Source organism: Pseudochaenichthys georgianus, chromosome 7 (assembly GCF_902827115.2).
Source record: "Pseudochaenichthys georgianus chromosome 7, fPseGeo1.2, whole genome shotgun sequence".
NCBI classification, from domain to species: domain Eukaryota; kingdom Metazoa; phylum Chordata; class Actinopteri; order Perciformes; family Channichthyidae; genus Pseudochaenichthys; species Pseudochaenichthys georgianus.
Genome location: NC_047509.1, coordinates 25,243,137 through 25,269,314, shown reverse-complemented (window position 1 = coordinate 25,269,314; position 26,178 = coordinate 25,243,137). Strand labels below are relative to the sequence as shown.

General features: G+C 39.7%; 1 protein-coding gene across 1 annotated transcript; it reads left to right on the top strand.

The window, feature by feature from the left end:
- Window positions 1-1,999: 1,999 nt before the first annotated feature.
- LOC117449593 (chymotrypsin-like elastase family member 2A) lies at window positions 2,000-26,080 on the top strand. Its single transcript, XM_034087357.2, has 8 exons — window positions 2,000-2,039; window positions 2,331-2,419; window positions 2,686-2,783; window positions 20,990-21,112; window positions 23,149-23,285; window positions 25,003-25,148; window positions 25,691-25,843; window positions 25,970-26,080. The coding sequence occupies exons 1-8, from the start codon at window positions 2,000-2,002 to the stop codon at window positions 25,985-25,987; spliced, it is 804 nt and encodes a 267-aa protein (XP_033943248.1). The 3' UTR covers window positions 25,988-26,080.
- Window positions 26,081-26,178: the final 98 nt, after the last annotated feature.

The following is a 26,178-nucleotide window of genomic DNA, read 5'->3' as shown; positions in this document are numbered from 1 at the left end:
AAGTTTTTCCTTGTACGATGTGAGGGTCTAAGGACAGAGGGTGTCGTATTGTCATACTGATATTCTGTACACACTGTGAAGACCACTGAGACAAATGTAACATTTGTGATATTGGGCTATATAAATAAACATTGATTGATTGATTAATAGAGAGGCATAAGCTGCCATACAAAGTGCCACCTGCTCAGAAAAGCTAACATTCACACACACCGTTGGCCATGCCATCGGGAGCCATTTGGGGTTAAGTATCTTGCCCAAGTAAACATCGACATGTTGACTATTAGGGCTGGGAATTGAACCACCAACCAACCTTGGCAGATGACCAACCGCCCGTGGGAAATTTTCCAGGAATTTGATCCAGTTTCGCAAGTTGTATAACACCATGAACTGTATACATATGTCACATATTAAAAGGCAAACTGTATATTCAGACATGATGAAGTTTGTGGTGCTTGCTCTCTTTGTTGCTGGTGGTAAGAATCTTTCACACACAGCATTGTTACAGCCATCTGTCTGACATACAGTTTGCAGTGTTCTCTTTAAACGCAATGCAAATTAACAGTTTGGTTTTAAGAGAGTTTATGTGTCTGTTTCAGCCTACGGGTGCGGCCAGCCCACCATCGCCCCTGTGGTGAGCAGGGTGGTTGGGGGAGAGGATGTCAGGCCTAACAGCTGGCCCTGGCAGGTAAAACATACTCTGAAAAGACAACTGTCTGAAATATACTTATTTTAGACTACTGACTTGATAAGAGTTAAGTAAATTAAAGGTTTATAGTTAAGATATACAGTATGTGTTAAGAATTGTCGAATTTTGAAAGAGGCAAGGCAATTTGTGTAGCATCATTTAAAGACACTGCCAATTCGCAGTGTTGTCCATAAAGAGAAGAAATGCACGAAAGTAATGTTTAAAAGACAACAAAAAGGGAAATGTGTTTGAAAAAAGGAATACAAAAACAAAAAGATGAATACATAATTAAACCAGAATTACAGTCAGGAAATGTTCAGTCAAAATAAATTAACATTTGGAAGTCAGTATACATTTAATGGAGTATTACCTTCAAAGAAAACGTAAAGAAAGCTGATGATATGATGTTCATATGTGTGTTTTAGATTTCCCTGCAGTACAACAGACAGGGCGAGTAGAGGCACACCTGTGGAGGCACTCTGATCTCAGACCAGTGGGTCCTCACTGCTGCTCACTGCATCAGGTATGAAACAGTGGAGATCAAAACTCTTCATGCAACGTATATTAAGTTATTAAATACGCTTTCAATACAGTTTCACTTTATTTAAGAAATTCTTAAAATCTAGCGACCAAATTTAGAACAGCATTTAGTTATATAGGACACTAATTGAGCAGATTGCTAGCTGATTGGTGAATGATATTTTCACTTGCTTGTTTCCATATACAATCCCTGTTTCCTGTTTGCCTAATGATTGTGTTTTACATTTACTAAAGAAAATCATTAGAATATGTAATTTTTTAAGGTGATCTCAAAGCCTATTCATCCCTGCTTCATATTATTCTCTATGTCAACTTGCAGCAGTGGCAGGGAGTACAGAGTGGGCATGGGAAAGCACAACCTGATAGAGACAGAGCAGAGCGCTGTGTTCATGGGCACCTCTAACATTATTGTGCATGAGAAGTGGAACCCCTTCTTCATCCGGCATCAGAGCCATTGTGCTCATGTCAAATAAAAATAAAATGTGGAACTATAAATCAAACATAGCGTCTTCTTTTATGTTTTGTACAGTTTTTGCCTGGATCTAAATGTACTTTTATTTTAAAACAGTATACTTAAAAAGTACAACGCATCCAATGTTTCCAAAACGAGGCTAGTGCTGGGAAAATCCATTCGGTAACCACATGCTGTGTTCTCAGACTCCACCGCTTGTTTGACTTTCTGCATGTGACAGCCAGGTTATCCAAAAGTTGCTAACATTCAGTATAAATGCACACCTGTTTTTAGCACAATCCCACACACACCCTACTACAGTCATGAGGAGACTGGTGGTCTTCGCTTTTTTGGTAGCTAGCGGTAAGACAGTTTTAATTCTCTAAGATAAATTACTCATTTTCTGTAGCAGAATCTAAGTGAATAGTCCCTTATCATTATGTATGTTTCAAAAGGGACATAATGTACAATGCAGAGAACAGAGTATTGTTGACATGTGCCTTTTCTTTTATATAAAATGTGAATTGTTTAAGAATCACCAAACCTTAAATGAAGTAAATTCTCGACTATAATTAATCCAAAATGTATAATCACCTACTCGACATGTTTAGCCTGGTGCGAGAATCACAATAAACCTTCCTCACCTTGTCCCAGCATACGGATGTGGCCTCCCCACCTTCCCCCCTGTGCTGAGCAGGGTGGTGGCAGGAGAGGACGTCAGGCCTCACAGCTGGCCCTGGCAGGTAAAGAAAGCAATAAATATTGAAAAAACGTTCACTCTGACAACTACAGAACACAGAAAACACTACATTATTACCACTACAGATACAAAAGTGACACCATATTTACAAATGTACACTATGAATCTTTTTTTTGTTCTGCTGAATTCCTGATAATAAATTCTCCTCCAGAGAAGACAGAGGGTGCAGAGATTAAATGAATGTGTAGCTTGATGAAGTTGAAGAGTCATTATGCATGCACACTTGTCCCCTCTCTCTGCTGTGCTCAGATCTCTCTTAAGTCGGACGGCAGTGGGCGCTGGAGGCACGTCTGTGGAGGGACCCTCATCTCTTCTGACTGGGTCCTCACTGCTGCTCACTGCATCAAGTATGTCAAAATGCACCCTGAAGGAAAGGTTGTGAATAATCACAGTTAAAATACGGCATGATATTGATTAAAGGCTTTAAAAACCACGAAAAAAAGAAAGAAAAGGAATATTTTCCTCACAAAATGACCATTTGTAATAACCCACCACATTTTAGTTAGTATCCTAGAAGAAAGAGACGTTTGCTTCTTGTATACCTCCCCTGTAAACCAACAATCCAAACATAGAGCAAAGTCTTGATGAATGGAAGAAAATGGGAGCTGTGTTCAACAACAGCAAAACTATTTCAAAACATCTACTTACACATGTGTATACAACTTGTGCACACTTATCCAAGTCTTAAAACGTTCTAAACACATGCATTTTTGCTAAACATCAACAGTTAGAAACTTCCGGACTGGTCCCAGACTCACAGGGATGAATGGGCCTGCACAGTGGGAGAAATGCAAAAGTGTTTAAAATAGTAACGTTTTGTTGAAAATGTATGGGTTTAGAAGTATTAAGCATACACCTGACAAATAAAATAAAAAGTGTTTATTGGGGGAGGGCAGGAATGTAAAATGGGAGGGCCTTGGCCACGGCGCCGGGTCTGTATTGCACGTGTTGTGTGAGATGTTTGGATATAGTTTTACTGTTGAACACAGCCCCCCATTTACTTTAATTCATTTTCTGTTTTTAAATTCTTCGGCATTCACAAATAACACATATTCCTCAAGAATTGGAGTAACAAAGGGTGTGTAATTGATATACAAAGGATATTTTTGTATGCAAATTATTCTAATTTGTTGAATTGATAACCTGTGGAAGTTGTACAATCAAGAACAGTCCCTACTAATCATAATCAACTAAACTCTAAATGTTTTTACATGCCCAGTTCAAGAATAGCATTTATATTTATTATGCCTAACCAAAGATCTGTGTCAGGAAATACTCCTCTGCCCTACAGGGGATTATGAGTTTTGCTTTTTTTTGGTAATGTGAGAGATGTTGGGTTTGGGAATGAACAGAAAAGCAGGGTATTTCAGTAAAGAACAGGGCCACCATGCCTGGACCAAATAAATAAGAGAATGGTATTTAGAGAAGTTCAAGAAGTTGTTCCTTCCTTTTTAAAATCAGAATCTTAATACAAAAGTAGGATAACAATAGCCTACTGTAACATTACCGTTTTAAAATCGGTTAAAAACAGCTTGGTCTCCACGCATTACCTCTACAGGACTACCAAACATTTGCAGTAGGCTACACCATGGGCTTAATCACAGGTTGCATTCCAATAGTCCATTTAGCTGAGGAACCTTCCTAACCAAGTGAAATGACCCGGAAGTACGTCAGTGGCAGCCATGTTAAGTGCCGTTCCAATTCTCTACATGAAAGGAAAGGAGGTTTCAAAGTTCCTTTATAACCTCCTTTAGCTTAGGAACCACAGGACCTCCCTCACCGAAAGGAGAGGAGAAAATGCTGCCCCACAATGCATTGCAGCCGCAGCATTTGCCGTCACTCAACAGTCGGCCGTTCACGGAAACAACCGTTTATGACCGAGAAATTATATCATGAACGTTACGGTGCTTATTAAGCATTTTAAAACGTATGTGGTAAGTTGCCAAAGTGCTTTGTTCTGAACGTTCATCAGTATTATAATCAAAAAGAGAAATATGAACGTTAGTTTTTACTGAAATGATCAAATAAAGTAAACATTTCACAGTCTTTACTGGGCTGTGTGGGGTTTGTTCAACTTTTAAAAGATGTTTGAATGGTGATATACACAGTGATAGATGTTAAGGACTAACGTTTATAATAAATACACTTGTATTGATTGTAAGATATTTTCATAGTTCATACAATCATACGTATTGGGATCATTTGTATTAATGTGGACCGGAGGGAGAGGGTGACGAGCATAGTTTCACTTTCCTTTTTTATTTAAATTCCAACTTTGGTCAAGAAGAATATGTTTCTCTGTTGTCCACGTTAATACAGCATAAAGCAACAGCAACAAAGCACGGTGCAGAGTCTCTAGATGAGTTTACAGTAGTCCCTCCTTCTTATTATAGGGTGAGTTTCCCTAATGTGGGACACGCCCTAATGTGGGACACCTAGGCCCGTTCTCATTTCTCGAACTCCCCTCCTCGACTCCCCTCCTCGACTCCTATCCTCGATACTTAGTCCCGCCCACAGGAGATGCGAGCGGAGGAGCCGAGGAGGGGAACCGAGGAGAGAGGAGGGGAAGCAGCAGGCGGTTAGAGAAATGAGAACTCCTCTCCTCTGAGCGGTCATTTTAAAGAGACGTCCATTAATGATGACAGAAGGCACAGCAGCCCTCTGTCTGACGGACAGATGTGTTCATGACCACTTATATATTTAGTTTGATTCATTCACAGTGCGGTATAATGAGACAATAACAGGCTACAGATGCGGACACGCACACACATATATGTGTATATATTTATATAAATATATACAATTTCAGAATCAAACAGAGCACTCTCATAACTCGTAACACTATCAGAGACTGGATATATCCCCCCCCTCTCCCCTTTGGTCGCTACAATGAGGAAAATAAATTATGGGCCAAAAGTTGTATTTACAAGTATTAAAAGTAAGCAGAGGACACCAAACCAACTGACCTGTCTGTCTGCTGCATCTACGCACACACTGTACCACACACACCTACACACTGTACCACACACACACACACACACACACACACACACACACACACACACACACACACACACACACACACACACACACACACACACACACACACACACACACACACACACATACAGCTCCTAAAACAGGCTACAGCCGTTGTGTATTTTATTGTGAAGCACTGAATGGTTTTAGAAAAATATCGACTCTTTGTTTGTAGATATCTACTACTAAACTAAAGCAAATAAAGAGAGTAGGCCTGTTATACTGAGCGATATATATTATACATTACACACTGCTCTGCTTTCTGCAGGACCTCACAGCTGTTCTCACTGTAAACATCGCGTCGCGATGAAAGCAGTTTCTAAAATAATATCCAGGGGATGCATGCAGAGCTGTCATTGGCTGAGATAAGTCCGGCCGTGCGTCACGACTCTTTGAAACATCTCTGTTCCCGGAAATGCATCCGCGAAGGAGCCGTGGAGGACCATGGAGGACCCATCAGTGTATCCTCGGTTAGAGCTCCTCCAGAGCGCCTCCTCGATGCTCGATGCTCGGTCCTCGACGTGCATTTAGAGAAATGGGATGTCCTTCAACATGGCGCGCTAAAATTCATTTCCGGGTCACTACCGGAGGACAGAGGAGTCGAGGAGTCGAGGAGGGGGATTTGATGAAATGAGAAAGGGCCCTAAGCTCAAATGGGTGTAGGTCTTCCGCAAACAAATGAGAGTCAATTAAACTAAGGGTAAACACAAGCTGTGATGTCATGCGATCAAAATCACATGACTTCTCAAATGTCCAATCACAGATGAGGGTGGAAAAACCTTCAAACAGGAAGTACTCTGTGTGAAGACCACTCAAAGGTCAGTGACTCAAGAGGCTTCTCAATACTCAAATTTCCCCTCCTCGACTCCTCGACTCCTCGGTCCTCCGGTAGTGACCCGGAAATGAATTTCAGCGCGCCATTTTGAAGGACGTCTCATTTCTCTAAATGCACACCGAGGACCGAGGATCGAGCGTCGAGGAGGCTCTCTGGAGGAGCTATAACCGAGGATACACTGATGGTTCCTCCACGGCTCCTCCGCGGATGCATTTCCGGGAACGGTGGAGGCGTGACGCACGGCCGGACTTATCTCAGCCAATGACAGCTCTGCATGCATCCCCTGGATATTATTTTAGAAACTGCTCTCATCGCAACGCGATGTTTACAGTGAGAACAGCTGTGAGGCCCTGCAGAAAGCAGAGCAGTGTGTAAAATAAATATCACTCAGTATAACAGACCTACTCTCTTTATTTGCTTTAGTTTAGTAGATATATACAAACAAAGAGTCGATATTTTTCTAAAACCATTTAGTGCTTCACATAATAAAATACACAACGGCTGTAGCCTGATTATGCTTTAGGAGCTGTAGGTGTGTGTGTGTGTGTGTGTGTGTGTGTGTGTGTGTGTGTGTGTGTGTGTGTGTGTGTGTGTGTGTGTGTGTGTGTGTGTGTGTGTGTGTGTGTGTGTGTGTGTGTGTGTGTGTGTGTGTGTGTGTGTGTGTGTGTGTGTGTGTGTGTGTGTGTGTGTGGTACAGTGTGTAGGTGTGTCCTGTACAGTGTGTAGGTGTGTGTGGTACAGTGTGTGCGCAGATGCGGCGGACAGACAGGTCTTAGTTGGTTTGGTGTCCTCTGCTTACTTTTAATACTTGCAAATACAACTTTTGGCCCGTAATTTCAATTCCCCATTTCAGCGACCAGAGAGAGGGGGGGGATATATCCAGTCTCTGATTGTGTTACGTTATTATGAGAGTGCTCTCATACTTTAAATTGCATATATTTATATAAATATATTTGTGTGTGTGTGTCCGCATCTGTAGCCTGTTATTGTCTCATTATACCGCACTCTCAATTAATTCAAGGTAAATATGTGGGGGAACAATGTTCAGCTGATCTAACAGAGATTATAAAATATGACAAAACACTCGACAGCTGATGCAGCTGTTGCCACGTAATAATGAACGGACGTCGCTTTAATATGACCGCTCAGAGGAGAGGAGTTCTCATTTCTTTAAACGTCTGCTGCTTCCCCTCCTCTCTCCTCGGTTCCCCTCCTCGGTCCTCCGCTCGCATCTCCTGTGGGCGGGACTAAGTCTCGAGGAGGGGAGTCGAGGAGGGGAGTCGAGGAGGGGAAATTTGAGTATTGAGAAGCCTCTATAGTGTTTTGACAAATGTAATGTTAAGGTTTTCAATTTCGTATAAATAAAACAATCTTGCAAGTTTTTATCAGGATGTGTTTATGATATGTTTGTTCATCAGAACATATTATAATATGGTGAAAATATACTCTATATTTTTTATTTCAATCAAATGTTCCATCGTCCCACTTTAGGAAACATGTTTCGCAAAGTGGGACAGTATGATTTGCCTAATGTGGCCAGGTCTAAAAGGGGCATGGATTGTGCAAGAGCAATGGTTATTTACAGGGTTTTAGTCTTCTAATGCATTATTTTAGATATTTAAGGTGAAGGGCAAATTATATTAAATAATTGGGGGTGGCTGCATCTCTGTTAAAATGGTATGACAAAGTCAGGGATAATGTTAGGGATTAATGTCAGAGTTTAAAAGATGGCAATTAATTTAGCCTAAGTTAAGAAAGCATTCCAATATGTACTATAGGTCAGTAAAAAAAAAAACACAGTTTAAAAGGGGAGTGATTAGTCGAATATGCATAAATAAAAAAATTAAGAATGCAGACTAAAATAAAGATAGGAGTTTATCAAATATGTTGTATTGGTTGTGAGAATATTGTAATGGTTTTTGGATTATTGAAATATATACAGTTCTGTTTCATATGAGTATTGAGAGATGTATGCATAAATCTCTTAATTTTGCCCTCAAAGTGCACCAGATTGATGCATTTAACTTCAATTTAAAGAAAAACATCGTCTGTTGTAACAACAATAACATTATAAATAGTAACATAGCTGAACATGGTATTGCACATTTAGCTTTGAGTGTTACTGGCCTGAGATGTTTTTATTACATGAATTAAGGTGACTGAGGATTTTTAACATAGATTTTTCAGTGTCCCACATTTTGCACAGAACTGTCCCACATTAGGAAATGCAGATTGTCTGAGACAACTTGGCACTAAGAGTACTGATATGTCTACCATTTATTTTATGAGTGTAATATCTGCATTTTCTCTTTTGGGTTGATTAGGACACATCCTGGGGATTTCAGAATGGTACTGGATTTTGATTTATTGTATCGGCTTCATATCGCAATATATTCCAGAAGTCGGAAATGCAAAAAAAATCCCACATTAGGGCAATTCACCCTACATCCATGTTGTAGTCTGCTATAGGCTCTGTGCACAAGATGGCGTCTATCAACTTCCGGCGGCTGGGTGTGCGGCTGAGTACTTCCGGTTTGAGTACAGAGTTTTTGACAGCTTGACAGTGAGCAAGAATGAGCGGATTTCGGGGTAAAGAAAAGCAATTGGCCTTCCAGCGTGTAAGAAAGTCGGCACTTTTGCTGTGTGCCCCTTTGTACAAATTCGTCCCGTTATCAGAATCAGAATACCTTTAGTCCCACAGAGGGGAAATGTGCAGCGTTACAGCAGGAAAGAGACACAGACAGCTTAGTGTTGAATATCTTACATGCGTTAAAAAGTACTAAGTTATAATATAATAAACAATATGCTAAAAAAGTACTAAGTTATAATATAATAAACAATATGCTAAAAAAAAAAGATTAAAAGTTACATAATTTTCAAAAATACAGATAAAGAACAAATCAAATCCTGTAGCAGTTCTTAGGATTTAGCAGCCCGGTATGTATATTACAGTTATTAAAGATGGCATATGTATATAAAGTATATATTGCACATATTGCACATAGTTTGACGGTATTTAACAGCAGCAAGTTACACAATGTTATAATCGGGAGATAAGTTTCCATTCATTTCGGCAAGCCTGGGCAACAACGATTAAAAGATTTCTTGCTCCCAAACCAATTGTGTATTTCATTACAAAAAGCAGTTATACCATACTATGTTTAGGTACTAATGCATTATATCCTCAAAACAAACGCACACATAAATAACAAAGGAAAATACATAATTTAATAAATCCACAATATGATAACATTTTACAGATTAATTTAATAAACTTTTACAAAACATAGGTTGATGTTATATCGGGGGGGAAATACATATTTAAACATTTCAATTAGTCTCTGCATATTTAAGTAATGCTAGTTTATATAACAGATGAACAGATGTACAATATCCAGAAAGTAGATGCAAAAAATATATATAATGTGTGCATTTCCAACATATCCTCTGAAAGAGTGTTAGTCGTTGAGTTGAGTAGTGAGCCATTCGTTTTTTATTTCATGGTGCGATGTCTGCTGAGAAGTCCTTGAATGCCTCGCTGACTTTGAGGACATCTGGGTCTGGCAGCTCCCCCCGCACGGCCTTGTAACGTGTACTTCTTTGAACATGTTTATATGATAATTAGGACTTTAAGAACAATTTTACACTCAGACAACAATCACAAAGTTGTAGCAGGCTACATACAATTACTTAGGACAATAGACATTACCTTACACCGTCAGCAACTGTAAACTGCTTTGGCTTAGTGGAAGTGAACACCATGTCACTCACTCTGCCTGGTTTCACACCCTATTAATTACACAAAAGAATTGTCACATTAATTGAAAAGGTTGTTGATGCAACATACTAAATCAGCTCTTGGCACAAAGGAAATACTCATTAAACCGTGGATTGGTTGTGAACACATACTGTACTTACCATGGTTCTTGGCTTGTGCCATCGCTGCTCTGTTTCAGTGCAACCCAGTCTCACGGCATTTCGTGTTCACCAACACGATTTTTAATCTATTGATTCGTGTTCACCATCACGATTTGCCCCTTTTTTTCGTGTTGCACAGCACGATTTTAAAAGCAATGTATTTCTACTGGTAACGTGTTTCGTGCCTGCAGGCTGCAGCACGTATTTTTCTCCGGTCGGGTCGTGGAAGACCGGAAGCTGTGTGGTTCATAAAAACATGTTCTTACTCAATATCAAGCCACAGTTATTGCTTTTATTTTAAATCGTATAATTTCGGACTTTTGTTGTCGTCTGTGAGGAAAATAAATGGGGCTCAGAGCCTCAGGATACTGAAATCTGTATTTTTTAAATCTTTTTTTCCTTCTAATTTGTTATTCTTTTCAAAATAACACACTGTTATTTCCTCACCAATAACACACAATTATCCTTGCTTTTATTTATTGGTTTAATTCCATAATCTCGGGCTTTTTTGGTGTCCGTCAGGAACTGAATTTCAAAATAAATATAACCGGAAACAGACGTAGGCATTTCGAGCGATTACCCAAGATCCTCAGCTATGGTTTTAAGCTCGCTGATTGGATGTGTTTGCCGCAATGCATGCTGGGAGTTGGTGTTTATATTATATGAAATCCGGAAAACATTTTAAAAGTATAAAATAATACTTAATTCCGAGTGCTCTTGCTTTTCTCTTTGAAAGTCATCACATAACGGCATTGTAATACACGGTTCGGCTGCATTACATATTACAGATCTGCCGTAGTTCTTTATTTAGAGAGCCCTGATGAGAAGACCTTTGGAAAAACTGGAAGAAATGGCGCCGAAACTGAATACTTGACGTGGATCATAAATATATCAACAATTAAACAACATCTTCAATTTCTCTTCACACAATACGTCTCCTTGCAGTATCAACACTAATTCGGCTGACTTTTACATTTGATCTAATTCATAGATAGGTTATATTTACACCATAACTGTGCACAGCTGATAGAAAAGGACTGTAGTTTTTAAAGATATTACTGATTTTCTTTGAATGTAAGAATGTAAATACTGAGTCTGAAATAGTATAGCAATATGCTGTAAAATGATGTGAAAGCATGCATAAAACTATACATCTTCAGATGTTGTACATACACACTAATAATACAAAGTTATTATGGCTGTGTGCACCTTGTGTGCACCTCCTAGTGGTTAAAGCACGTTATTGAATTATTGTTTTTATGTGTTATATTTGATTAAAAAAATATTAAGAGTACATACTTTCATAGGGGGAAAATATAAATATAGAATATAAAAAATCAAGAAGATACTATAAGTGATCTCTTCAATAAAACAGTTTAGTGCAGGATGTACAAAGATATTAATAGGAGGAGGTGCAAAACAGAAAAACGGATTAACCTATATTTAAACATTAAATATTAAATATTAAGCCTGACAAAGTAATTAACGTCTAATATATTGCTTTCCTGCAATGTTAACTATGTTGAAGCACTTATTTTAACTGATATTATACACATTAATTATACTCTTATGTATGTAGATAGAATAAGAAATGTGCAGAATATGACAGTTTAATGGTGGAGGTACACACATATTGATAGATGTCTTGTAATGCACTGTTGAGGAACCTGTGACCCAAGTTTTTCATTCATTGCATAACTACACCGTAGTTGTGTGTATGATATGTCAATAAACCTTTGAAAATCTTGAAAGGGATGTGCAAAATAGCCATAATATACAGTCTTTAATTAACTATTAGTAGAGAATAACGAGTAATGAATATACTTTATTACTTGTTTCCATTCATGTCAATTGCAGATACATGTTTAGTCTTCTCAAGCACCAACTATCAAATATCTCTCCTGATTGTTGGCACTTGACAATCACCTTACCTGAATTTTACTCAGGTGTAACTAAAGTCTGATTTAAGGGTTGTTTATATTTCACATAATTAATCAGAATCTGCAAAGTAACTCAAATAAATGCAGTGGAGTAAAAATACCAGGTTAACCTCTGAATTGTAGTGGAGTAGAATTAAAAAGTAGCAATGAGCTGTCATGTGGGTATACGGCATTAATATAATGCTGCGCATTATGGACACAAGTGATTTACACCCATTTATTAATTATATGTTTTACATTTGATAACACCAATGTGTTTAATAATGGCAACTTCTAATTGTGGGAAAAACGAAAACGTTCAGTAGAGACGTCCCATAGAACATTTTGTGAAACACAATAGCCAGCATGTGTAGTTCTGGGGGGGTGTTCGATTCCAGTTTTGGATAGTCTGGCGTGGTTTCGTTCCATTTCACACAGCTGTTTGACGCTCTGCGTAACCTTACGGGAACTGTAGTCCTAAACGATAGCTGGGGATTATGGGTAGTGTAGTGTCTTCGGCCATCCTAAACTCAGAAATGTTGACAATCGCAATGATGCTCGAAATGTCCCTTATAGGCCTACGTCTGTTTCCGGTTATTTTTATTTTGAAATTCAGTTCCTGACGGACACCAAAAAAGCCCGAGATTATGGAATTAAACCAATAAATAAAAGCAAGGATAATTGTGTGTTATTGGTGAGTAAATAACACTGTGTTACTTTCAAAAGAATAACAAATTAGAAGGAAAAAAAGATTTAAAAATACAGATTTCAGTATATACACCTGAACATCAGCAGGAGAGGACTCTTTAAAGTGGAGACACTACATACTGATATCCACCTGAACATCAGCAGGAGAGGACTCTTTAAAGTAGAGACACTACATACTGATATACACCTGAACATCAGCAGGAGAGGACTCTTTAAAGTAGAGACACTACATACTGATATACACCTGAACATCAGCAGGAGAGGACTCTTTAAAGTAGAGACACTTCATACTGATATACACCTGAACATCAGCAGAAGAGGACTCTTTAAAGTAGAGACACTACATACTGATATACACCTGAACATCAGCAGGAGAGGACTCTTTAAAGTAGAGACACTACATACTGATATACACCTGAACATCAGCAGGAGAGGACTCTTTAAAGTAGAGACACTACATACTGATATACACCTGCACATCATCAGGAGAGGACTCTTTAAAGTGGAGAGACTACATACTGATATACACCTGAACATCAGCAGGAGAGGACTCTTTAAAGTAGAGACACTACACACTGATATACACCTGAACATCAGCAGGAGAGGACTCTTTAAAGTAGAGACACTACATACTGATATACACCTGAACATCAGCAGGAGAGGACTCTTTAAAGTAGAGACATTACACTGATATACACCTGAACATCAGCAGACATGTAAAAAAAAGATCTAGTTTTAGTTGACTAAATTAAAACAAACTTGAAAGAAATCAAATACATAGTGTTGTTTTGTCCTTTATTTATATTTATTATGATAATTGTTGAATGCAAACTTTGTAAACAAGGTAATAAAGTATGTACTGAAGTAGCTTTAAGTCAGTGTATTGATCAGGGCAGAGCCAGGTGAGCTAAAGTCACTCAATATGAAGGTAACTAGACAAAAACAGGAGGAACAGACGAGAAATAATTCTAGTGTTGTTTTTAATTTAAATGTATTTGTATTGAATGTTGTTATTAGTTGAATTCTCAGATTAAATCTCTGGTGAGTTGAAATTAAAAGTAAGAAGTTAAACGTAGACAGGAGAAACAAACGTAAAATAAATCAACGTGTCAGTATTGTTATCATTATAAAACGTTTTTTTTATTGATTGACAAAACTATACTTTAACTTAACAAGTAAACAATGGACTAAACATAAATATAGAAATGTACTATTAAGTAAATATGACAAATATAAGATACATATAAAAATTGACTATTAACCAAACATGATAAATATAACATAAATATGAAAATGAACTATTCAATAAATATGAAAAATACAACAAAAATATGAAAGTGGATACTATAAACTAAACATGACGATATAACATAAACCTGATAACTTGTAATGACTAAATGTTCCTCTTATTTAAGGGTACTAGAAGCAAAGGAATAGTTTATTTCTTTTAAAATTAAGGTTGTTTTTTTGCCCCTAGTGGCTAAAACTGCACATCACTGTGAGTCTCTTCTGGAACCTTTGTTGATGTCTAACCAGATCTAATAACTGTTAAGTGTTTAAATATATATCCTGACTGGCTGTGAGTATATGTTGTTGCTCACTCACTTTGAGCTTTAGACTTGAAATGTTTTAATGTCTTATTATTTGTTGTTGTTGTGAGTTTGTTTTTTAAAGTTTTTTAAGTTTTTAAAGCCGATGTCAGGGCTGCCTTTGAGTCTCATGTTTTCCTTTTTAGTCATCGTTGACGTTTGGGCGGATACAAGAAAAGGAATTGATTAATCTTCTCCACCGTGGTGTTGTCCTCCTCTGCGTTGTTGGGATCGGCTCATTGGTTTGCTCAGGTGGATCTACCCTCACTTCCTGTTTCACCTCCAACTCCACCTGTACCTCCACAAGCTCCTCCTTCACCACGCAGAGTGCCTTTGGTGGTTTTTTCAGCTGTTTCTTCAGCAAGGCGGCAATCTCTGCATCCTTCTCCTCCACACAACGTTCCATCTGTTGTTCCAGTTCCTGGTTTCTCTCATGCGAAGCAACTATCTCTGCATCCTTCTCCTCCACACAACGTTCCTTCTTTTGTTCCAGTTCCTGGTTTCTCTCATGCAAAGCAACTATCTCTGCATCCTTCTCCTCCACACAACGTTCCATCTGTTGTTGGAGTTCATGGTTTCTCTCATGCAAAACGACTATCTCAAAATGTTTCACCTCAAGAAAACGCAACTTCTCTTGTTTGAGTTCCTGGTTTGTCTTTTGCAAGGCAGCCATCTCTGCATCCTTCTCCTCAACACAGGGTTCTTTCAGTTGTTTGAGATCCTGGTTTGTCTTTCTCAAGGCGGCCATCTCTGCTTTGTCCTTCTCGTGCATCTTGAGGAGCTTTCCATATTTCATGTTCAGTTCCTCATTCTTTCCGCGCAAGACTTTCTGCTCAATTTCCAGGGCATTCATTTTCACATCGTGCCTAACTTCTGGTTCCACTGTCACCTCCACATCCTCCTTCTTGTCCACCTTCACCTCCTCCACCACACAACGTTCCTTCTCTTGTTTCAGTGTTTGGTTTTCCTTCAGAAAAGTAGCTATCTCTGCATCTTTCTCCTCAACGCAACGCAAGTTTTGTTGTTTGAGTTCCTGGTTTGTTGTTTGCAAGGCGGCCATATTTGCCTCCTCCTTAACACAACGCTCCTTCAGTTGTGTGATTTCCTGGTTTCTCTCATGCAGAGCAGCTATCTTTACAGCTTTCTCCTCAACACAACGATCCTTTAGTTGTTTGAGTTCTTGGTTAGTCTTTTGCAAGGCGGCCATCTTTGCATCTTTCTCCTCAACACAACGCTCCTTCTCTTGTTTCAGTGTTTTGTTTTCCTTCAACAAAGCAGCCATCTCTACACCTTGCTCCTCAACACAGGGTTCTTTCAGTTGTTTGAGTTCCTGGATTGCCTTTCTCAAGGCGGCCATCTTGGCTTCAACCTTCTTGTGTGACCTCTGGAGGTTTCCGTATTTCATGTTCAGGTCCTCATTGTTGAAGCGCAAGATGTTCTGCTCAATTACCTGGGCTTTCACTTTCACATTGTGCTTAAATAGCAACGCTGATTTCTCTGTATATGCGTTGAGCATCGCTTCCTTATTTTTAGCGCCTTCAATCTCAAGCTTATCCCTTAAAGTCCTCTCCTGCTCCAGCAACAACTTCATTTCCTGATTTCCTTTTTGCAGAATCTCGAGCTTGGCTGCCAGCTCATCTCTATTGTTCATCTCCATCTCTACTGCTGTGACAAAATGACCTGTTGTTTAGCAAACTAAATGTAATTGTTCGACTGAATTAACGTCACAAAAATCCCACAAAAGTTGAGTTCACTTGTGAAGATTATCTCGCTAAAAAAACTGTAAGTATCCCTAATCTCTTCAATGATCTGACACTAGCTGGACAAATTCCTTCTGCCTTCTGCCTAATTCTCTGATGCTCTGATGAATTCACCGTCACAGCCAGGTCCTGCAAACTCCTAGAATATCAATGCAGAATTCAGAATTATACATGAAGGCAACAGATGATGTCATCATTCTGAAGGTTCCATTCCAAATAAGGAGTGAAGGACATCAGCTGACAGGAAGTAAGAATGGAACCATGCTGTTGCCTAGCAATGCAATTGTGTTTAGATAAAGACATTTCTATTTTGATATGTTTCAAATTTTTGAAATGTTTATTTCTACTCTTTTAATTTCTAATTATGTGCAATGCCTTGTTTTTATGCTGCTGCAACGCAAACATTTCCCAATTTGGGATCAATAAAGTACATCTTATCTTATGTAATAGGAACCAAAAATACAGTTACGTTGAAGTTGCACTCAATTGCATTTTGATGAAGTGCCATTTTGAATAAAACTGTTTTTTACAGGATTAATACACATTAACTTCAATGAAAACATTTCTCTACTAAAATATTTTTTTATGGTGATTAATTGTCTCTTTGTTGTAATTGTCTGTCTCTTTGTAACTGTTTTCCATCTAATTGTAGGACTCTTTAAAGTAAAGACACTACATACCGATATACAACTGAACATCGGCAGGAGAGGACTCTTTAAAGTAGAGACACTAAGTACACCTGAACATCAGCAGGAGAAGACTCTTTAAAGTAGAGACACTACATACCGATATACACCTGAACATCAGCAGGAGAGGACTCTTTAAAGTAGAGACACTACGTAGCGATATACACCTGAACATCAGCAGGAGAGAACTCTTTAAAGTAGAGACACTAAGTACACCTGAACATCAGCAGGAGAGGACTCTTTAAAGTAGAGACACTTCATACTGATATACACCTGAACATCAGCAGGAGAGGACTCTTTAAAGTAGAGACACTTCATACTGATATACACCTGAACATCAGCAGGAGAGGACTCTTTAAAGTATAGACACTTCATACTGATATACACCTGAACATCAACAGGAGAGGACTCTTTAAAGTAGAGATACTACATACTGATATACACCTGAACATCAGCAGGAGAGGACTCTTTAAAGTAGAGACACTTCATACTGATATACACCTGAACATCAGCATGAGAGGACTCTTTAAAGTGGAGACACTACATACTGATATACACCTGAACATCAGCAGGAGAGGACTCTTTAAAGTGGAGACACTACATACTGATATACACCTAAACATCAGCAGGAGAGGACTCTTTAAAGTAGAGACACTACATACTGATATACACCTGAACATCAGCAGGAGAGGACTCTTTAAAGTAGAGACACTACATACTGATATACACCTGCACATCAGCAGGAGAGGACTCTTTAAAGTAGAGACACTACATACTGATATAAACATGAACATCAGCAGAAGAGGACTCTTTAAAGTAGAGACACTACATACTGATATACACCTGAACATCAGCAGGAGAGGACTCTTTAAAGTAGAGACACTACATACTGATATAAACATGAACATCAGCAGAAGAGGACTCTTTAAAGTAGAGACACTACATACTGATATACACCTGAACATCAGCAGGAGAGGACTCTTTAAAGTAGAGACACTACATACTGATATAAACATGAACATCAGCAGAAGAGGACTCTTTAAAGTAGAGACACTACATACTGATATACACCTGAACATCAGCAGGAGAGGACTCTTTAAAGTAGAGACACTACATACTGATATAAACATGAACATCAGCAGAAGAGGACTCTTTAAAGTAGAGACACTACATACTGATATACACCTGAACATCAGCAGGAGAGGACTCTTTAAAGTAGAGACACTACATACTGATATAAACATGAACATCAGCAGAAGAGGACTCTTTAAAGTAGAGACACTACATACTGATATGCACCTGAACATCCAACCCAGTCTCACGGCATTTCGTGTTCACCAACACGATTTTTAATCTATTGATTCGTGTTCACCATCACGATTTGCCCCTTTTTTTCGTGTTGCACAGCACGATTTTAAAAGCAAAGTATTTCTACTGGTAATAGGCTTGTTTGAGACACATTGCGGCTCGCCTCGAAAGTAGCCGATCGCAGCCGGGGGAGGTGTCAAAAAGATCGTCTTAAGTCGGACAGCTCGGACTCGGAGTCGGCTTGACTGGCTGGGTTTGCAATGGCGGAAATTCCATTTTACCCACTGTAGACAAAGGTGATCTCCATTGCTTTATATAGGTTTGTTAATTCAGTCATGATGATGAACCACACCATGGGTTCCATAATTAGAAATGCTCCTCCCTCTTAATGTTTGCAAAACTGATAGGTGGACAGGCTACAAATGATCAGTCCCTTCAGATCCGCACACATGAAGCTTCATGAGCATGAATTGAACAGACCTGCTGCTGTGTTTATTCTTTAGCTGCCACTTTAAGCTTTATGATGTGTACAACATGGATGTAATTTGATTTAATCTTGCCATTTTAAATGATGTATTCAATAAATAAGGTTAAACCAAATCATTACATTACAATATATTTTATTTTAATGATTTGGTTTAACTTAAAGAGAAACTTTATTGTTATTGCACATATTACAGGTACTGAGACAACGAAATGCAGTTTAGCTTCTAACCAGGTGCAACACGCAGTGAAGTGGAAAGTAATGTACACAATCTACAGAATAACATATAGAATGAATTGAATGATGAATAAACAGTGGGGTATGAATACACTAGATATCAGCCTGTGAGCAGTATGAACAGTGTGTATGAATATGCTGAGATATATAAAGTATGAAAACGGGAAAAGCAGTATAGTATAAAATATATAGATATTAATTTCATGATGATAAACATTGTGGAACAATGATGAAAAATGGGAATGGATGTGGCGACGTAAAACTGACACAAAACAACAACAAACTTTTGCCAGCCAATTGGAGAGTTTCATCAGCAGCACGTGGTAAAAACCACCAATGAGCGCTCAGCTCGAGATACCAGCGAGCCGTTTCCCATCAAGCATTTCGCTTCCGCAGCTCGTGGAGAGCAAGTGCGCCAACTCGCCTCGCCTCGCTCTCAAGGCTGCGGGCGTCTTTGTCCCGCGATATTTCAAAGTCTCATGTGGGCGAGCCTCCAGAGCAAGTCGGACAAAATGACTAACCATCATGCAACGCACTAGCAAGACGTTGATCGCAACTGCGCAGGTCTTGCGTGTCTCAAACAAGCCTAATGTGTTTCGTGCCTGCAGGCTGCAGCACGTCTTTTTCTCCGGTCGGGTCGTGGAAGACCGGAAGCTGTGTGGTTCATAAAAACATGTTCTTACTCAATATCAAGCCACAATTATTGCTTTGTCTGTGTCTAGCCTGGATAATACATTGAGAGAGCTGTCTCAGCTCTCTCAATGTATTATCTTATATTATAACTACATAAAATAGTGTTAGTAGAACATTGAACAGCTTAACATAGATGTAAGGTACAACACCAGCACTTACCTAACACTGGCTAATACAAATAATTGGACCCTACATGGATTATACTTACTAACCATTCAGTAAAGAACAGCAGCCGTCACAACCAGTTTCTGGGGTTTCCATGAAAGCAGAGACGGTTTTCAACCTCTCATTAAGAATCTTTGATGAAAGCTAAGTTTGGGTTTAGCTTATGTATTTATCATTTTACACGAGAGGGTTACACAACGAAAATAAATCTGTAGCCCCTTCATGCTACACACACATAGTGTGATGTGAGCACATGTATTGTCACTATGTAATCTGTTGCAACCATAGTTACAACACGTCAGCTAGCTGGGCTTATTTGAATCCTACATCACAGGTTACCTACTCTTGCCACATCAAAACCCCAGAACATGAACCTGATTGAGGCTTTGAACCGATTAACACTTTTTATTTTCCTCCCTACTCTGAGATCGTGAGGCTTTTCATGCTTTCTCATGGACCTGTAACAGCTAGCCCTGATGCTCACTCTCCCTGAAGGTAGATCTTTGTTTGAAACTGTAGAGAATTGGATATCATTCATGTTATCCAAAAAAACGTAATAGTACATCATTAAAACGCTTTACACTGTATCAAGACTGTTAAGTTGTCAAAGTTAGCCAGTAACTACAGCTTTGTTTGTCACTTACCTTCATAATTGTCGACGTAGCTGGATATGTAGCTACATCTTGAACCCCTTTTCTCTTTTGCTCCTCGGGGTTGAGCCTGCCGCTTGTACCAGCCGATGTACATCACTGATGTTAACCTTCGGTAGGTCTTGGAGACATCGAGTGTAAAATAGTGCCTATATAATATCTATACGCTATCTATCGCTCTTCCCTCTCCCGCTCTACTGTAGACCGGAAGTTTACAACCGCACACCCAGCCGCCGGAAGTTGATAGACGCCATCTTGTGCAACTAGCCCATAGAAAACTGTAGTTTCCCCACAGCAGCAGACGCACATTCATGACGTCCCATGGCGCATCATAAACACGTCGGATAGTGAAAGTGCATTCTCTTCTCCTAAGTCCTTTTGAATTATCCTATCCACTATCCCTTAACCCCGTGACGTTTCACTCAGAGGTCAAGGAATAGGAGATAGGGTTAGAATTTAGGAGCTGATTTTTTGGATTATTGGAACGCAACCACAGTGTTGTCCACACAGGCGGGAAAGTCAACACTACTGTCTGAACTGCGTGTCATCTGCTATCCCACAGTGACCGCTACAACTACAGCGTGGAGCTGGGTAAACACAGCCTGAAGACCACCGAGGAGGGCTCGATAACGAGGAGTGCAGCCACCATTATCAGTCACGACGACTACAACACCATGCTCAGCCGGTAACACACACTCAACAGCTCAATAACACCTCAGGAGTCCTGAGCCTCATCCCAATACCCCTCCTCTACTCCCCCTCCTCCGGGACTTGACCCGGAAATCGATCAAGACCATAGACTGTGGCTGAAGTCGAATAGTCCATTTAGCTTAGGAACCTTCCTAAAGGAGTGAAATGACCCGGAAGTCCCTCAGTGGCAGCCATGATAAGTGCCGTTCGAATTCTCTAGAATGATGAGAATGATAGGAAAGGAGGTTTCAAACTTCCTTTATAACCTCCTTTAGCTTAGGAACCACTGGACCTCCCTAACCGACAGGAGAAGTGAAAATGCTGCCCCACAATGCCTTGCAGCCGCAGCATTTGCCGTCACTCAACTTATTAAGCATTTTAAAACATAGGTGGTAAGTTGCCAAAGTGATTTGTTTTGAACGTTCATCAGTATTATAATCAAAAAGAGAAATATGAACGTTAGTTTTCACTGAAATTATCAAATAAAGTCAACATTTCAGTCTTTACTGAGCTGTGTGGGGTTTGTTCAACTTTTAAAAGAATGGTGATATACACAGTGATAGATGTTAAGGACTATGTTTATAATAAATACATTTGTATTGATTTTAAGATCTTTAGTTCATACAATCATACGTATTGGGATCATTTGTATTAATGTAGACCGGAGGGAGAGGGTGACGAGCATAAGTTTCACTTTCCTTTTTTATTTCAATTCCAACTTTGGTCATGAAGAATATGTTTCTCTGTTGTCCACGTTCATAAAGCAAAGCAGCAGCATCAGAGCACGGTGCAGAGTCTCTAGATGAGTTTACAGTAGTCCCTCGTTCTTATTAAACATCCATGTTGTAGTCCACTGTATAGAAAACTGTGGTTTCCATAGTTTCCCCACAGCAGCAGACGCACACAATGACGTCCGCTGGCGCATCATAAACACGTCGGATAGTGAAAGTGCATTCGGATTCTCTAAAGTACCGCAGTCTCTTCTCCTAAGTCCTTTTGAATTCTCCTATCCACTATCCCTTAACCCCGTGACGTTTCACTCAGAGCTCAAGGAATAGACGATAGGGTTAGAATTTAGGAGCTGATTTTTAAACTATCCGACTGCAGCCTACGTGGAAGTGTTTTCACTACTCGCGTATAAAAGCCCCGCCCCCACCTTCACAGCTGGTCGATTTCAACAGAGGAAAACCGACAACTGGAAGATGAGTGGAAAAGCGTCACATAAATGTATAAGTGCTCACAGCTCCGTGGGAATTATTATGTGCAATTCATTTCTTAAGGTTATACTAACAATTTAAGTCATGTTTAATGATCTTGAACGTCACTAAAACATAGCTATTAAGAAAGCTATTTCATAAATGGCTAGATCTTGATAAATAACAATTATTTGTATTGTTTTGTGTTAAGATATTCAGGAGTTAAATTATTTATTAAATTCACAGTCCTGAATGTGGGTTTGTGGTGAATGTGGGGATCTACTGTACAGGACACACATTTTGAGAGTAAAGGCTTTCACATATAATTATATTTGAATGTAGGCTACATTTTACACCAAAACGGAACACAAAAGCAGGACCAACCATCATACATTGAATTCCTTGACTAACAAGAGAAAGATTCATTCATTTAAATACATATTTAACAAGAAATGGGCCGGTTCTAAGGGGTTATTCCGTTAAGCCCGACGAGAGGGGATACAGCTGTGCACATGTCATCATTAACAGACGTCGTTTAAGAGTGACGTTTGAGTGAATGAGGACATCCCAATTAATACTTGAGGACTCCTCTGTCCTCGCGCCACCTCCTCGTGTCTCTCGCTCGCATTTTACGGAGGCGGAGCTAAGAAGCAAGGAAGGGATGCGAGTGAGGGAAAGGAGGAGTCGAGGAGGGGTATTGGGAAGAGGCTCTGGTGAAGAGCAGCATCAGCAGGACGCCATGTTTTAGCAGAGTATCAGTTCACTGTTGACTCAGCAAACCATCGATTTGTTGTCATTACTTCTTCACTGTATGTGTGTTGTTTGCCTTTTGCAGTAACGACATCGCCCTTATCAAGCTGTCTTCCCCCGTCACCTTCTCTGACACCGTCATGCCCGCCTGCCTCCCGGCCCGGGGCGTGGTCCTGCCCCACGGCGCTCCCTGCTACGTCAGCGGCTGGGGTCGACTCTCCAGTGAGTCGAAGCACCTTCGCAGAATCAATCTGCGACTGCATTGCAAATGTCCTCACTGGACTTATTGAAAGTCTGCTAGAGGTCTTGAGTCAGGGTTTATGCACATGTCACTCAATGTAGGTCAAATGACTGATGTCAAAGCCAAAGACATTTCACAGCAATTAATTTGTCAAAAAGATTGAACTTATATCCATCAGCCTGCTAAGAAATCTCAGTCCTAACCATACCTCGTGTAGGGATTCATTTACTACCAAAGTACCAATTAAAAAGATGATCAGCTTTTTTAATTAAATGGTAAATGGACTGTACTTATATAGCGCTTTATCCAGTCTTTACGACCCCTCAAAGCGCTTTACATACTACATGTCGTTCACCCATTCACACCCATTCATACAGAGCAGTGTACCTTACTCTAGGAACTAACATTCATACACATTCACACACCGTTTGCCCAAGGATACATCGACATGTTGACTGCATGGGCTGGGATCGAACCCACAACCTTCTGGTTGAAAGATGACCGCACCCCCTCGCCCTGTGTAAAATATAAACAAATATTTTTACAAGAAGAAAATACCAGAAATGAGCAATAGGTAGAAACAATGCATCCTTAAATAAGGGACATTGTCCATTTCACACAAGTTATATCACTATGAGATAAATCATGTTAAAAATGTATCAGAGTCAACAATTGTCAACCAATCAACCAGTCAACCAATTTAACCAAGATCGTATTTAAATAACCGCATGGTTATGTTTTGACTTTAACCACAACTCTTGTTTTGAAAAGTGGGAACACTCCCAGTTCAAGCAGTAGGCTTGATGTGTTCCAACCTCTATGGTTCCAACAAGACAAAATAATAAACACAACCCATGCATTTCATTGGATTTAGTTTTACTTTAAAATGCTCTGCTTACTGCATTTGACAGATTGTGTCATACAATAGAAAAGCATGCTCTTTTTATCATTCAACAAGAAGACATGTGTGATGCTCATAAGCTTCTAGTAGTTTTCTACAAGGACCTGGACACTCTTTCCCCATTCAAATCAAATCAAGTTTTATTTATATAGCACATTTATAAACGATTTTTGGTCGAGCCAAAGTGCTGTACATATAATAAAAATAGCCTACAGTAGAGACACTTTACAGCAAATACAACAACACAGATTGTTCAGAATATCAGTATGAGAAAAACGACACCCTCTGTCCTTAGACCCTGACATCGTACAAGGAAAAACTTCCAGAGAAAACCCACAGTTTAAAGGGGAAAATGGGAGAAACCTCAGGGAGAGCAACAGAGGAGGGATCCCTCTCCCAGGACGGACAGACGTGCAATAGATGCCGTGTGTAAATCGAAGAGATAATACATTTTACAGCATATAGACCGAATGTTAGGAAACGCATGTGTCTGTAATAAGAAGATGAATCCACGAGGATGTCAGCCATTGGAAGAGTGTAAACATTTAGTTAGAAGTTTCCACTCAGGGGAGAGTTTGTTTGTATTAAAGCTGTAAAGTTACACACTATACACAACTAGAGCATGATCCAGTTTAGCATGGGATAGCATTAGTTTTGGTATTAAATGAAATAATCTTACTCTCCCTTTGACACTATCAGTAACAGCAACACATTATCTCCCACCTGTCCCCTGAGCAAACCTCCCTTTAGAGCTAAATCTAATGTCCTACCTGAGTTAAGCCTGTTTGTGCCCACAGCCAGCGGCCCTGCAGCTGACCTCCTGCAGCAGGCTCTGCTCCCTGTGGTCGGACAGGAGACCTGCTCACTGCCCGACTGGTGGAGCGTCCTGGCAACGGACAAGATGGTCTGTGCCGGGGGGGACGGCATCACCGCTGGCTGTAATGTGAGTTCACTCAGGGAAGTTGAAGATTAAACCGGGTTACTACTGTTTTCTAGAGATGTTATAGCAGTCAGTGATTGCACCATTCTCTCATATGTTCCTCTTTGTGACTCATTGTTATGACCCGGCTTCTTATTCAATATGGTCCAACTCTTTCAACAATGCCTAAGACACTTTTGGAACCATTTCTCCCAGAGTTGAATAACAAACCCTTTTCCTTTACAGTCAAAACAAGTAGGCAGCACCTCCATTTTAACTGGGTGAATCTAACATTACAACACTAGAGGGAATATTTTCCATTTACTCTCATTTTGAAGATTGGTCAACCGTTCCTGAGCAGTTTCTTGGTCGATTAAAGCAATGACCTATGTCATCTTTAACGTTTCCATTTAGTACAGTTTCAAAGACTCAATGAAAGGAAAATACTTTTACTTTGAAAGAGTGTAAAATAACAGTTCAGCATGACTAAAGTGAGCACTGGAAGTCGTACCTTCGTAATGTCTGTACATTAGCTGCTGTCCAACAGTGTGTGTGCTGACCTGCAGGGGGACTCTGGTGGGCCCCTGAACTGTCAGAACCCCGATGGCTCCTGGGTCGTCCACGGCGCCGTGAGCTTTGGCTCCGGTCAGGGCTGCAACGTTCTCCAGAAGCCGACAGTCTTCACTAAAGTCAGCTCCTACATCGACTGGATCAACACAGTGAGGAACACTTTCATTTTGTGATTACTTGCCAGCATAAACAATGTCACCTGAAGCGAACAAAAGCCTCGGATTTCAAAAACAGGAAGTGTATTATAATTGTGTTTTATGTTGTTTACTCTGCAGGCTATGACCAACAACTGAAGGAGCTATTCCAGTGCTTCCGTCAGCAGTAAGAACAACAGTGATTTCTCCTTTTCCTACTGGCAAATAAAATGTGCTTTTCTTCAGTGCAACTAAGTAAGAAATGGTGGCTAAATGTTCAGAGGATTATGGTAACAAGTCAACTGTTGAGTAACCACGGCAAAATACGCTTCTTAAACACATTGATTAAT